At 45.4% G+C, this 15,360-nt stretch overlaps 1 protein-coding gene across 1 annotated transcript in view; it reads left to right on the top strand.

The window, feature by feature from the left end:
• Positions 1-15,360, top strand: part of CCT7 (chaperonin containing TCP1 subunit 7) — a 34,602-nt gene that overhangs the window by 10,222 nt on the left and 9,020 nt on the right. The window contains exons 8-10 of the mRNA XM_068274172.1: positions 9,369-9,557; positions 11,092-11,189; positions 12,033-12,165. Coding sequence (XP_068130273.1) covers positions 9,369-9,557; positions 11,092-11,189; positions 12,033-12,165 — 420 coding nt within the window. The remainder of the gene's footprint in view (positions 1-9,368; positions 9,558-11,091; positions 11,190-12,032; positions 12,166-15,360) is intronic.

Raw genomic sequence — 15,360 nt, 5'->3', positions numbered from 1 at the left:
ATAGTCCATATAAAAGAATAATTGCTGAGCATGTTAGATTAGTGTTAGATTGTCCATTGGTTAGTGAAATCTGCTGATATGGTATAAGCATTCTTCTAGTTGAGTAATGTCTGTTGCTGTCTTCTCATAATCTTGTGATTGTCTCTTTCCAACAAAGTGTGTGTGTGTGTGTGTGTGTGTGTGTGTGTGTGTGTGTGTGTGTGTGTGTGTGTGTCGAAAACCCCTTGACCGATCTGAACGAAACTTGGTACACAGATCCCTTACTACCTGGGATGATATGTTCTGGGGGTCTCGCGGCCCCCCCTGTACACCTGGGCGGAGCTACGAACAGCACATTAGATTTCACCCATTCAAGTCAATGGAAAAAACGTAAAAGGCTGCCATTCTCACAGTAATCAAGCCAGAGTCCCCACACATGGCACAGTTGGTCACTTGGTGACTGAGGTTACAAATCCAGGAAAAGTGGGCGGAGCTTAAAACAGCCAATCAAAATTCAGCCATTCATGGGAAAATGTAAACTGCAGCCATTCTTACTGTTAATCGCAGGGGTCTCAAACTTGCCACAGTTGGTCACTGGGTGAATAAGATTTAGGAAAGTGGGTGGAGCCTACAACAGCCAGTCAAAATGCACCTATTGAGTTTGAAGGGGAATATTTAAATTGCTGCCATTCTTACACTGTTTATGGCAGAGGCTTAAGACTTGCTGCAGTCAGTCATTGGGTGACTGGGGTCCAAATTCACTAAAGGGGCGGGGCCACAAACAGCCAATCAGATTTCTTTGCTGGATAAACTGCTTCCATTCACACATTTTTGATGCCAGGAACTTGAAAGCTCACAAAATTGGTCATTGAGTGACTGTGTCAAGGTTACACAAAGTGGGCGGAGCCAAAAACATTTTACTGGGAAAATATAAACTGCAGCCATTCTTACACTGTTAATGCCAGGGTTGTCAAACTTTGCACAGTTAGTAATTGGGGGAATGAGATTAAGATTTTGGAAAGTGGGTGGAGCCTACAACAGCCAATCAAAATTCAACTTTTGATTTTCAAAGGGAATATTTAAACTGCTACCATTCTTATACTGTTAATAGCAGATGCCTCAAACCTGATACAGTTGGTCACTGGGTGACTGGGGTTCAAATTCAGAAAGGGGCAGAGCCACAAACAGCCAATCAGATATACAAAGTATTGATACCAAGGACCCCAAAGCTGATAAACTTGGTAATTGAGTGACTATTTGTCAAGGTTACAAAAAGTGGGCGGTGCCAGAAACTTAATTTTTTACATGGCAGGGTTACCAAACTTGACACAATTGGCCACTGGGTGCCTGCGATTATTATTCAGAAATGTGGGTGGAGCCTACAACAGCCAATCAAAATGCACCTATTGATTTTCATGGGGATTGCTACCATTCTTACACTGTTAATGGCAGATGCCTCAAACCTGATACAGTCAGTAATTGGGTGACTGGGGACCAAATTCACTAAAGGGGCTGGAGCCACAAACAGCCAATCAGATTTGTTACATTGATTTCAGCCATTCTGTTATTGGCAGGGTTCTCAAACTTGACACAGTTGGCCACTGGGTGACTGGGACTAATATTAAGGAAAGTGGGTGGAGCGTACAGCAGCCAATCAAAATTCTTTTGATTTTCAAGGGGAATATTTACATTGCTGCCATTCTTGCACTGTTAATGGCACAGATTACTATACAGATAAGTGGGTGGAGCCTAAAAAAAGCCAATCAAAATTCACCTGTTGATTTTCAAGGGGAATATTAAAATTGCTGCCATTCTTGCACTGTTAATGGCACAAGCCTCAAACCTGATACAGTTGGTCATTGGGTCACTGGGGTTCAAATTCAGAAAAGGGGATAGAGCAGGCATGGGCAAACTTGGCCCTCCAGCTGTTGAGGAACTACAAGTCAAGTTTACCCATGCCTGGGATAGAGCCACAAACAGCCAATCAGATGTGTTTCATTTCACTGGGAAAATACAAATTATTGATGCCAAGGACCCAAAGCTCACAAACATGGTCATTGAGTGACTGCGTGTCCAGGTTACAAAAAGTGGGCGGAGCCAAACACATTTCACTGGGAAAAACTGCAGCCCTTCTTCACTGTTAATGGCAGGGATCTCAAACTTTGCCAAGATGGTCACTGCGTGACTGAGATTAATATTCAGGGAAGTGGGTGGAGCCTATAATAGCCAATCAAAATTCACCTGTTGATTTTTAAGGGGAATATTTAAATTGCTGCCATTTTTACACTGGTAATAGCAGATGCCTCAACCCTGCTATAGTTGGTCATTGTGTGACTGGGGTTCAAATGTTGGAGAGGGGCGGAGCCACAAACAGCCAATCTGATTTGTTAATTTCTATGGGAATATACAAATTATTGATGCCAAAGACCCCAAAGCTCACAAACTTGGTCATTGAGTGTTCGTGCATTAGGGTTAGAAAAAGTGGGCGGAGCCAAAACTGGTCAAATACATACACGGCGGGGCAGTTCCAGGTCATTAGTGGGCGGAGACAAATTTCACTGGGAAAATGTATACTGCACCCATTCTTAAACTGTTAATGGCAGGGTTCTCAAACTTTGCACAGTTGGTCACTGGGTAACTGAGATTAATATTCAGAAAAGTGGGTGGAGCCTACAAAAGTGAATCAAACTTCACCTATTGCTTCTCAAGGGGAATATTTACATTGCTGCCATTCTTGCACTGTTAATGGCACAAGCCTCAAACCTGCTACAGTTGGTCATTGGGTTACTAGGGTTAAAATTCAGAAAAGGGGGTGGAGCCACAAACAGCCAATCAGATTTTTTTTCACTTCAATGCAAATTATTGATTCTAAAGACCGCAAAGCTCACAAACTTGGTCATTGAGTAATTGTGTGTTAGGGTTACAAAAAGTGGGCTGAGCCAACACCAGCCAAATACATTCCCGGGCAACGCCGGGCAATCAGCTAGTCATAGGAATAGAAGTATAGATTGATCTGATACACATTCGAATGAAAATTATCTTATTTGAAAATCAGCAAATTAACAAGCATTATTGATATCTGGTTACATACAGAGTGAGTGTGCATAAGAAATGACATCCAATTATATAACCCAAGGGTCTCTCGACATCACATACATACATACAGGGCTGCCCATTAGGTAGATCCCGACCCCACTACATTTTCCATTCTGTATATACAGTGGAGGAAATAATTATTTGACCCCTCACTGATTTTGTAAGTTTGTCCAATGACAAAGAAATGAAAAGTCTCAGAACAGTATCATTTCAATGGTAGGTTTATTTTAACAGTGGCAGATAGCACGTCAAAAGGGAAATCGAAAAAATAACCTTAATTAAAAGATAGCAACTGATTTGCATTTCATTGAGTGAAATAAGTTTTTGAACCCCTACCAACCATTAAGAATTCTGGCTCCCACAGAGTAGTTAGACACTTCTACTCAATTAGTCACCCTCATTAAAGAGAACCAGAGATGAAGCAACCTCATGTATTTTACCTTATAAATCAGTGGGAACATGACAGTAAACACCTAATCTGCTCTTTGTTACATTGTTCTCTGTTTAATTTGCCTGTTATCACCTCTAAGATAAGAATCCCGACTAAGCAGTCGGTCTGGCTTTGCTACAGAATAATTATAGCTGAGACTGTGTTCTTTGCTGTCTTCAAGTCCAAGCCTGCCACCTGCTGGCTTTGCTCAGGAATCATTATAGCTGAGTCATTATAGCAAAGCCAGAATCAATGCTCAGTCCGGGATTCTTATCTCAGCTAGATAACAGACACTTTTAGCAGTGAGGATGGAACAGAGAGCATGGTAAATGTTTTCTCTAATGTTCCCACTGATTTCTATGGTAAAATACACAAGGGTGCTTCGTCTCTGGTTCACTTTAAGGACACCTGTCTTAACTAGTCACCTGTATAAAAGACACCTGTCCACAGAATCAATCAAGCAGACACCAAACTCTCCAACATGGGAAAGACCAAAGAGCTGTCCAAGGATGTCAGAGACAAAATTGTAGACCTGCACAAGGCTGGAATGGGCTACAAAACCATTAGCAAGAAGCTGGGAGAGAAGGTGACAACTGTTGGTGCGATTGTTCGAAAATGGAAGGAGCACAAAATGACCATCAATCGACCTCGCTCTGGGGCTCCACGCAAGATCTCACCTCGTGGGGTGTCAATGGTTCTGAGACAGGTGAAAAAGCATCCTAGAACTACACGGGAGGAGTTAGTGAATGACCTCAAATTAGCAGTAACCACAGTCACCAAGAAAACCATTGGAAACACATTACACCGCAGTGGATTAAAATCCTGCAGGGCTCGCAAGGTCCCCCTGCTCAAGAAGGCACATGTGCAGGCCCGTCTGAAGTTTGCCATTGAACACCTGAATGATTCTGTGAGTGACTGGGAGAAGGTGCTTTGGTCTGATGAGACCAAAATAGAGCTCTTTGGCATTAACTCAACTCGCTGTGTTTGGAGGAAGAAAAATGCTGCCTATGACCCCCAAAACACCGTCCCCACCGTCAAGCATGTGGGTGGAAACATTTTGCTTTGGGGGTGTTTTTCTGCTAAGGGCACAGGACAACTTAATCACATTAACGGGAAAATGGACGGAGCCATGTATCGTGAAATCCTGAACGACAACCTCCTTCCCTCTGCCAGGAAACTGAAAATGGGTCGTGGATGGGTGTTCCAGCACGACAATGACCCAAAACATACAGCAAAGGCAACAAAGGAGTGGCTCAAGAAGAAGCACATTAAGGTCATGGAGTGGCCTAGTCAGACTCCGGACCTTAATCCAATAGAAAACCTAATGGAGGGAGCTCAAGCTCAGAGTTGCACAGAGACAGCCTCGAAACATTAGGGATTTAGAGATGATCTGCAAAGAGGAGTGGACCAACATTCCTCCTAAAATGTGTGCAAACTTGGTCATCAATTACAAGAAACGTTTGACCTCTGTGCTTGCAAACAAGGGTTTTTCCACTAAGTATTAAGTCTTTTATTGTTAAAGGGTTCAAAAACTTATTTCCCTCAATGAAATGCAAATCAGTTGCTATCTTTTATTTAAGGTTATTTTTTCGATTTTCCTTTTGATGTTCTATCTGCCACTGTTAAAATAAACCTACCATTGAAATGATACTGTTCTGAGACTTTTCATTTCTTTGTCATTGGACAAACTTACAAAATCAGTGAGGGGTCAAATAATTATTTCCTCCACTGTACAAGTGTGCTCCTAAAATTGTACATAGGTAGATCACTTTGACTTGCTAATTTTTAAAAGTAGCTCACAAGCCGAAAGTGTGAGCGAACATACATACATACATACATACATACATACATACATACATACATACATACATACATACATACATACATACATCACCCTTCTAATCTAACCTTCACTCCTTCACAAGTCATTTCATATAAAGAAGAAATATTTCACTGCACACAGCAGACCTGTACATATGCCTGTAATGCATTTTCTGGTGTGGCAACATCAAAATCTCTGGTATGTGCTCCAAAAGGGGGATGAGGGATCCTCTTCTAGAGGCGAACAGTCTATATTGTGTACACAGCTGCACGAAGAGGGACATCCAGCTTGGGATCTGGGTATTGGCTGTACGGACACTCTGATCTTTTCCCCTAAGACTTGTATGGCCCCATACATACAAGAATCAAACTATATAACATTCTCTAGATCAGCGTTTTTTCATGTGCCGCGGCATGTTGCCTGGTGTGCCGTCCTCTTCCCCCTCCCGCACGTCCCCGCGGCCGCCGCTGCTATTACCTTAGCAGCTGCCGCTCTCCCCTCTCCAGCGCATGTGTTTATTTAAGGCAAGCAGCGTATCTCCCGGCTGCTCTGTGTGACGCGCAGGAATCATGGCTCGGTTACCATAGTAACGGCGATACATATCCCCGCTACAGGAAGCCGCTGCCCTGCCTTCTTCCGCATCACACAGAGCAGCCGGGAGATACGCTGCTTACCTTGAATAAACACATGCGCTGGAGAGGGGAGAGCGGCAGCTGTTAAGGTAATAATAGCGGCGGGGACGGGCGGGGGGCACCACCTACCCATACTGGCTATACTGGGGCACTATACTGGCTATACTGGGGCACTATACTGGCTATACTGGGGGCACTATACTGGCTATACTGGGGCACTATACTGGGGCACTATACTGGCTATACTGGGGCGCTATACTGGGGCACTATTCTGGCTATACTGGGGCACTATTCTGGCTATACTGGGGTCACTATACTGGGGCACTATACTAGCTATACTGGGGCACTATTCTGGCTATACTGGGGGCACTATACTGGGGCACTATACTAGCTATACTGAGGCAACTAAACTCCCTCCTACACTGGGGCAACTATGCTAGCTATACAGCCGCACCCCAGCGCCCCCCCCCCCCTCCCATTAGCCTGCTGCACACGGCACTGTCCACTAGGTCGCGCAAACACCCCCCGCCCCTGCCGTTCCCTGGAGAAAAATGTGGTCAAAGTGTTCCCCAGGCCGGAAAAGGTTGGGAACCACTGCTCTAGATGGTACCACACTCCAGTTACACTAAGCACAATATTTCTGGGGAGCTCCTCCCACCCCTTCACCTCTGCCAATCACATGACCATATGAAGTTGATAACTGGTATTGTCTGATCTTACTGGTTTATGGTCCTCCGTAAAGATGCGGCAGAGCTCTCCAGGTTGGTGGTTAAAGCCCAGTAGAGCTCAAATTCTAACAGCAACCAGTAGAAGTGCAAATAAAATGTTTTTTTTCAAAATGACTTGTCACTTAAAGGAGTTATCAGGCATTTTAAAAGAAAATAAGAGCTACTTACCCGGGGCTTCGTCCAGCCCCAAGCTCCCAGCATGTCCCTCGCTGCAGCTCTGCTGTCAGCTGTTCTCTGCCTCCCTCTTCGACCTGTACTGCGCCTGCGCGAGTGGCACTGTCAGTCACTGCTACGTGGACTGGAGTGTACTGCGCAGTAGTTCTGCACCTGCGCAGTACGCTCCGGTCCACATGGCAGTGATTGACAGTGCCGCTCATGCAGGCGCAGTACAGGTTGTCCTCCAGGTCGACCTGGCGTCATCGCTGGGAGGCCGGCTGAGGCGAGGGACATGCTTGGGGCTGGAGGAAGCCTTGGATAAGTAGCACTTATTTTACTTATGTCTGGTAACTCCTTTAACAGTTCTCTTTGGGTTGAGTTGCTGAGTAGGTTAGTCAGATGTGACACCCAATATAAAAACATTTTTCCAGAGTCCCTATATTACTGTGTGTATCGACATGAGGAGATGGTATCTGGTGCACTGAACAGAACAGTATCTGCCACGGGAGGTTTTGCTTCTGCCTGAAGAGGCGCACAGCGGTTGGGCAGCACGGTGGCGTGGTGGTTAGCGCTCTCGCCGTGCAGCTTGTTTACCCGGTTCAAATCCCAGCCTTTGCACTATCTGCAAAGAGTTTGTATGCTCTTCCAGTGTCTGCGTGAGTTTCCTCTTGGAACTCCGGCTTCTTCCCACATCCCAGAAACATACCGATCCGTTAATTGGCTTCCCCTGAGTTGTCCCTAGACTACGATACATACACTACACGATACATACATGGAGATATCGAAAATTGCGCAAAAGGTGGATCAGCGCATCACCAGGCCGCCTCCGAATGGCCTCCATCAGAGATGCGCTGAGCCCCCCCAGGAACTACAAATGCACCTTGAACCCAAACAGAAGCTCTGCATATACACCAAAAGCATGGCTGTTAAAGAGACTCTGTAACAAATTTTTCAGCCTTAGTTCTTCTATCCTATAAGTTCCTATGCCTGTTCTAATCTGCTCTGGCTTACTGCAGTCTTTCCTAACTGCACTGTCTCTGTAATAAATCAATGTATCTTTCATCTGTCCTGTTTGTCGGGCTAAGGATTGATTGTGTGGAATGTGCAGGGCTGCTTGTGATTGGTAGAAGCGATACACACCCTTTGCAGGCCCCCTGCACACTGTGAATGCCTCACACACTATGCTTAGCTGAGCCTATTAGAAGCTGGTTAGTTTGTTTGTAAACACTGCCTAAAACTGTTAATTACAAGCCAGGATTGCAGCAGAGAGTGGCAGAAACAGCACAGAGGGGCACAGGAGAAAATAAGGAATAGAATGGTATGCTTTTTATTGTAAGAATATTAGAGTACAGATTCTCTTTAAGTGGGAGCAGCTGACCAAAAGCGAATTAAATTAGTACATAGCAAGGAAATGAACAGCGCTACTTAAAAACAGACTAGTGCCTACCTACAAAAGAGTGCAAGCCCCACTTGTGGGGTCGAATACACACCGAGCATACACATGACCTGTCTACCACTAGAGGAGGATGTTGGTTTCCTGTAACAGCTTGCATGCAACCTATTAAGTACTCGTCCCTCCCACTGCAAAGAAGTCGATCCTCCATGGGAGGGGCCTAACACTAACTAAATCCTAACCTATGTATATGCATAGCCTGGGTACGCTGCTCCCACTTAACAGCCATGCTTTTGGTGTATATGCAGAGCTTCTGTTTGGGTTCAAGGTGCGTTTGTAGTTCCTAGGGGGGCTCAGCGCATCTCTGATTGGAGGCCATTCGGAGGCGGCCTGGTGTTGCGCTGATCCACCTTTTGCGCAATTTTCGATTTTTCAATTTTATTTGGTAGCGCACCCAGGCTATGCATATACATAGGTTAGGATTTAGTTAGTGTTAGGCCCCTCCCATGGAGGATTGACTTCTTCGCAGTGGGAGGGACGAGTACTTAATAGGTTGCATGCAAGCTGTTACAGGAAACCAACATCCTCCTCCAGTGGTAGACAGGTCATGTGTATGCTCGGTGTGTATTCGACCCCACAAGTGGGGCTTGCACTCTTTTGTAGGTAGGCACTAGTCTGTTTTTAAGTAGCGCTGCTCATTTCCTTGCTATATACATGGATATATGACTGTGGTAGGGATTAGATTGTGAGCTCCTCTGAGGGACAGTTAAGTGACAAGACAATATATACTCTGTACAGCGCTGCAGAAGATGTTGGCGTTATAAGTACAAAATAATAATGTTAGCATGGGGGGTTCAGATTGAAAAGTTTATTTTAATGGTCCTGATTTTCCATGAGAATTGGCTGGATTCAGTTTTGGGCATTATAGCAGCTGTGACCAGTAAGGCTGCAGTAGCTGGCTGCTACACACAGTAGATGTGGTGGTTTCCTCAGGGGGTTGGAAGGATTGAGGCACGTGACTGCGGTCACCTGACTTCCTGATGGATAGAAAAACATATCTGTTTACCATCCACCAGCACTGAAATGCCGATCTTGGCTGGAGTAACCTCCTGGCTTCTTTTTGTTCCTGCAGGACTACCAGGCCATTGTAGACGCGGAGTGGAACATCCTATACGACAAGCTGGACAAGATCCACAAGTCTGGAGCCAAGGTGGTCCTGTCCAAGCTTCCTATCGGAGATGTGGCCACTCAGTACTTCGCTGACCGAGACTTGTTCTGTGCTGGGCGGGTTCCTGAAGAGGATCTGAGGAGGACCATGATGGTAGGAGCTGGTCTTGTTCACATGAACACTGGCTGTAGAGCTGAACAGGGTTCACTGATTGTCATTCTGCGCACAGATAGAGCAGTGACTAAGAAATCTCATCTATGGAAGTTACTTAGATTGGTCGAATAAAAACATCCATCCATCCATCGAGTTCATCCAGAAAATATGGTGCAACACCAGCCTGCACCCTCACATATCTCAGCTGATCCAGAGGAAGGTGAAAAACCCTCAGGGCCTTTTCACAGAGGCTCCGATCCGTTTTGTTTTTGAAAAGGTTTGCGATTTTCAAAACGCAAGTTCAGTAAAGTTACAATTGGAATTGTGGGAATGATTTTACGCTCAATGCGTTTGATTTTCTAAAAAAAAAATGCGATAGTAGTTCTGCATTTTTTCTGCAATTGAGCCCAACATAGTAAAAATCACATTTGTGATCAAATTTTGTGTGTCTGTCTGTCTGTCTGTCTGTCTGTCTGTCTGTCTGTCTGTCTGTCTGTGTGTGTGTGTGGAAAAAAAAAGGGAATAATTCCTTCCTGACTCAAAATGGCAATCGGATAAAATCCCTGGATCAACACCACTTGGAATTGCTTAGTAATTATAGCCATTGAGGTCTTCCTGTGCGAGAGAAGTATCTAAGCCCCCATAATCGTACCTATGGCCAATTCTATAACTACTTCCAGTGGTAACACAATGGGCTTGATTCACAAAAGAGTGGTAACTGTTAGCACGCCCGTTTTCGTGTGAATTTTTGCATTTGCGCGCGATCGCGAATTTTCTCGCACAATTAAGTTTTTCGTGCGCAAACGCGAATTTTTGTGTGAAAATAACTATTTCGCGTGAAAATTTGCATTTGCGTGCAAAACTGTTTAATTGCGCACGAAAATTCGCAAGCGCGCGCAAATGCGAAAATGGCCATGCTAACAGCTAGCACTCTTGTGAATCGAGCCCAATGATCTCATGCTATGTGTATGTGTGATTGGGGGAGGGGGAGACATTCTGCCTGGCTTACGTGCAGAAGGATCTCCCGTAGCGGCTCTCTGTACTTGTGTTTTTTTCCAAGGTGGGGTGGTGCTGGTCAGGCTGCATACGTTTCGAAGGATGCATCAGGCAAATTTAACAAAAAAAAAAAGATGTACTTACTTGGGGCTTCCTCCAGCCCTTAGAAGCCTATGTATCCCTCGCCGCAGCTCAGCTCCCATGCAGTCTCCTGGGGTTCCCTCTGTAACAGCCGCTGGCCAAGTTGGCAGTTTCTGCGTTCCGCTCGCGGTCACACTTCTGTAGTCGGGAGCGTCTGTACCTGTGCAGAACACTACAGGCCATGGGCGTGTGGTCTTGCGCATGCAGAAGGGGAGGGTAACGGGAGACTGCCTGAGAGTGGAGCTGTAGCGAGGGACACATAGGTTTCTAGGGGCTAGAGGAAGCCCCAGGTATGTTGAATCTGATTCTTTATTAAAAAAAACCGACACGGGTACATTTAATGTAATTACTCTTTTGTGTAGCAAAGGTAATCCTAAGTTGTTCTTGCTTTTCCCAGGCCTGCGGAGGTTCCATCCAGACCAGCGTCAGTGCTCTGACTGATGATGTCCTGGGTCAGTGTGCATTGTTTGAGGAGGTCCAGGTGGGAGGAGAAAGGTGAGAGCTGTGATCATGTGACTATGCATTGTCCTCCCAGTTACGAGTCTCCGCCTCTTCCCGGTCATGTGCTCCATCAGTTCTGTCACTCTCCGGACCTTGTTGTAATTGATGAATGGGAGCGCTACTCTCAAGTCGTTTACTGATCATTTGCTCAAGCACCGCGGTCAGTGTCATTTACCGATGATTACTCAGGCGCTGCATTCAGTGGCGTTTTCCCTGACACTGCATGCAGCTTCTGGAGTCGGCGGCGTCCCTGGCTACATTCTGTCCCCTGCAGGCTTTAAAGAGGAGCTCCAGTGAAAATAATTTCTTCACTTTTACAATGATTATGTATAAATGATGTAGTCAGTGTTTGCCCATTGTAAAATCTTTTAAATCCATGATTTACATTCTGACATTTATCACATGGTGAAATTTTTTTCTGCTGGCAGGTGATGTCAGTGGAAGGAGATGCTGCTTGCCTTTTTTTGGCAGTTGGAAACAGCTGTTATTTCCCACAATGCAACAAGATTACCACAGTGTGACGTCAGGACCTCGGTGCTGTGAGGCGCTGACCTCACACTGTGGGAGGGGTTTCACCACAAGATTAGCCATACAGCGCCCCCTGATGATCCGTTTGAGAAAATAATACATTTCTCATGGGAAAGGGGGTATCGGCTACTGATTGGGATGAAGTTCAATGTTTGGACACCGCGGAGCAGCTATGCCATACGCTCTTACAGGCAGTAGCAGATAAGCGTTTGGCTGTAAAGAAGCGAGGCGGTGTGAACCAACCCTCGGGCTGTATTTTGGGCCACTGTATGTGTGAACTGACATGAGGCTGTATCCTTCTCTGCTCAGGTATAACTTCTTCACTGGCTGCCCCAAGGCCAAAACCTGCACCATCATCCTGAGGGGAGGAGCCGAGCAGTTCATGGAGGAGACCGAGCGCTCGCTGCACGACGCCATCATGATCGTACGAAGGGCCATCAAGGTAATTGTATTCCATGTAGTGCTGTCATATTCCGCAGTGCAGAGTATATTGTATTGCCGCTAACTGTCCCTCAGAGGAGCTCACACTCTAATCCCTCCATAGTCATAGGTCTGTGTGTATCGTGTAGTGTGTGTATCATTGTCTATGTAGTGTGTGTATCGTGTACTGTATGTATCGTAGTCTATGTAGTGTGTGTATCGTGTACTGTATGTATCGTAGTCTATGTAGTGTGTGTATCGTGTACTGTATGTATCGTAGTCTATGTAGTGTGTGTATCGTGTACTGTATGTATCATAGTCTATGTAGTGTGTGTATCGTGTACTGTATGTATCGTAGTCTATGTAGTGTGTGTATCGTGTACTGTATGTATCAGTCTATGTAGTGTGTATCGTGTACTGTATGTATCATAGTCTTTGTAGTGTGTGTATCGTGTACTGTATGTATCGTAGTCTATGTAGTGTGTGTATCGTGTACTGTATGTATCGTAGTCTATGTAGTGTGTGTATCGTGTACTGTATGTATCATAGTCTATGTAGTGTGTATCGTGTACTGTATGTATCATAGTCTATGTAGTGTGTGTATCGTGTACTGTATGTATCGTAGTCTATGTAGTGTGTGTATCGTGTACTGTATGTATCATAGTCTATGTAGTGTGTATCGTGTACTGTATGTATCGTAGTCTATGTAGTGTGTATCGTGTACTGTATGTATCGTAGTCTATGTAGTGTGTGTATCGTGTACTGTATGTATCAGTCTATGTAGTGTGTATCGTGTACTGTATGTATCATAGTCTTTGTAGTGTGTGTATCGTGTACTGTATGTATCGTAGTCTATGTAGTGTGTGTATCGTGTACTGTATGTATCGTAGTCTATGTAGTGTGTGTATCGTGTACTGTATGTATCGTAGTCTATGTAGTGTGTGTATCGTGTACTGTATGTATCATAGTCTATGTAGTGTGTATCGTGTACTGTATGTATCATAGTCTATGTAGTGTGTGTATCGTGTACTGTATGTATCGTAGTCTATGTAGTGTGTGTATCGTGTACTGTATGTATCATAGTCTATGTAGTGTGTGTATCGTGTACTGTATGTATCATAGTCTATGTAGTGTGTGTATCGTGTACTGTATGTATCGTAGTCTATGTAGTGTGTGTATCGTGTACTGTATGTATCGTAGTGTATGTAGTGTGTGTATCGTGTACTGTATGTATCGTAGTCTATGTAGTGTGTGTATCGTGTACTGTATGTATCGTAGTCTATGTAGTGTGTGTATCGTGTACTGTATGTATCATAGTCTATGTAGTGTGTGTATCGTGTACTGTATGTATCGTAGTCTATGTAGTGTGTGTATCGTGTACTGTATGTATCGTAGTCTATGTAGTGTGTGTATCGTGTACTGTATGTATCAGTCTATGTAGTGTGTGTATCGTGTACTGTATGTATCATTGTCTATGTAGTGTGTGTATCGTGTACTGTATGTATCGTAGTCTATGTAGTGTGTGTATCGTGTACTGTATGTATCATTGTCTATGTAGTGTGTGTATCGTGTACTGTATGTATCGTAGTCTATGTAGTGTGTGTATCGTGTACTGTGTGTATCGTAGTCTATGTAGTGTGTGTATCGTGTACTGTATGTATCGTAGTCTATGTAGTGTGTGTATCGTGTACTGTATGTATCGTAGTCTATGTAGTGTGTGTATCGTGTACTGTATGTATCGTAGTCTATGTAGTGTGTGTATCGTGTACTGTATGTATCGTAGTCTATGTAGTGTGTGTATCGTGTACTGTATGTATCGTAGTCTATGTAGTGTGTGTATCGTGTACTGTATGTATCGTAGTCTATGTAGTGTGTGTATCGTGTACTGTATGTATCGTAGTCTATGTAGTGTGTGTATCGTGTACTGTATGTATCGTAGTCTATGTAGTGTGTGTATCGTGTACTGTATGTATCGTAGTCTATGTAGTGTGTGTATCGTGTACTGCATGTATCGTAGTCTATGTAGTGTGTGTATCGTGTACTGCAGTGGTTCCCAACCTTTTCCGGGCCGGGGAACACTTTCTGACCATATTTTTCTCCGGGGAACGGCGGCGGAGCGGGTGTTTGCGCGACCTAGTGGACAGTGCCGTGCTATGGGGGGGGGGGGGGGCTTCTGCATAGCTAGCATAGTTGCCCCAGTATAGGGAGTTTAGTTGCCCCAGTATGGTTAGTATAGTTACCCCAGTATAGTGCCCCAGTATAGCTAGTATAGTGCCCCAGTATAGCTAGTATAGTCCCAGTATGGATAGGTAGTGCCCCAGTATAGCCAGTAAAGTGCCCAGTATAGCTAGTATAGTGCCCAGTATAGCTAGCATAGTGCCCAGTATAGGTAGGTAGTGCCCCAGTATAGTGCCCAGTATAGCTAGTATAGTTGCCCCCAGTATAGCTAGTTTCGTTGCCCCCAGTGTAGGTAGTTTCGTTGCCCCCAGTATAGCTAGTACAGTTCCCCCCAGTATAGATGCCCAGGAGGGGGGGAAGCAGCGCTAGAAGGAGGGGCAGTGGAGGCAGTGGTGGGGAGGGGGGAAATATAGCCCCCCTCCCTCACCTGGGACCCCTCCTTCTGCCTCTCTCCCCCTCCGTTTAGCGGTGGAAAGTGCGGCTCGGCGGCGGGGAGGCATACGGAGAATTACTCACCACTTCTGCGTTCCAAGCGCCGGCAACGTCATGTCGTCACACATCTCCGCCTTCAATACCGCCCACTGTGCTTCCGCTAATCAGGAAGAACAGTGGGCGGCATTGAAGGCGGAGATGTGTGACGACATGACGCTGCCAGCGCTTGGAACGCGGAAGTGGTGAGTAATTCTCCGTATGCCTCCCCGCCGCCGAGCCGCACTTGCCACCGCTAAACGGAGGGGGAGAGAGGCAGAAGGAGGGGTCCCAGGTGCGGGAGGGGGGGATATTTCCCCCCTCCCCACCGCTGCCTCCACTGCCCCTCCTTCTAGCGCTACTTCCCCCCTCCTGCACCCTAAAGTAGGTACAGGTCTGGCGAGAGGCCAGACCTGTACGGCACGCCGCGGCACACTGGTTGGGAAACACTGGTGTACTGTATGTATCATAGTCTATGTAGTGTGTGTATCGTGTACTGTATGTATCGTAGTCTATGTAGTGTGTATCGTGTACTGTATGTATCGTAGTCTATGTAGTGTGTGTATCGTGT

Source organism: Hyperolius riggenbachi, chromosome 1, assembly GCF_040937935.1.
Source record: "Hyperolius riggenbachi isolate aHypRig1 chromosome 1, aHypRig1.pri, whole genome shotgun sequence".
Lineage (NCBI taxonomy): Eukaryota > Metazoa > Chordata > Amphibia > Anura > Hyperoliidae > Hyperolius > Hyperolius riggenbachi.
Note: the sequence above shows the minus strand (reverse complement) of the source record. Positions and strands in the feature narration are given on the sequence as shown.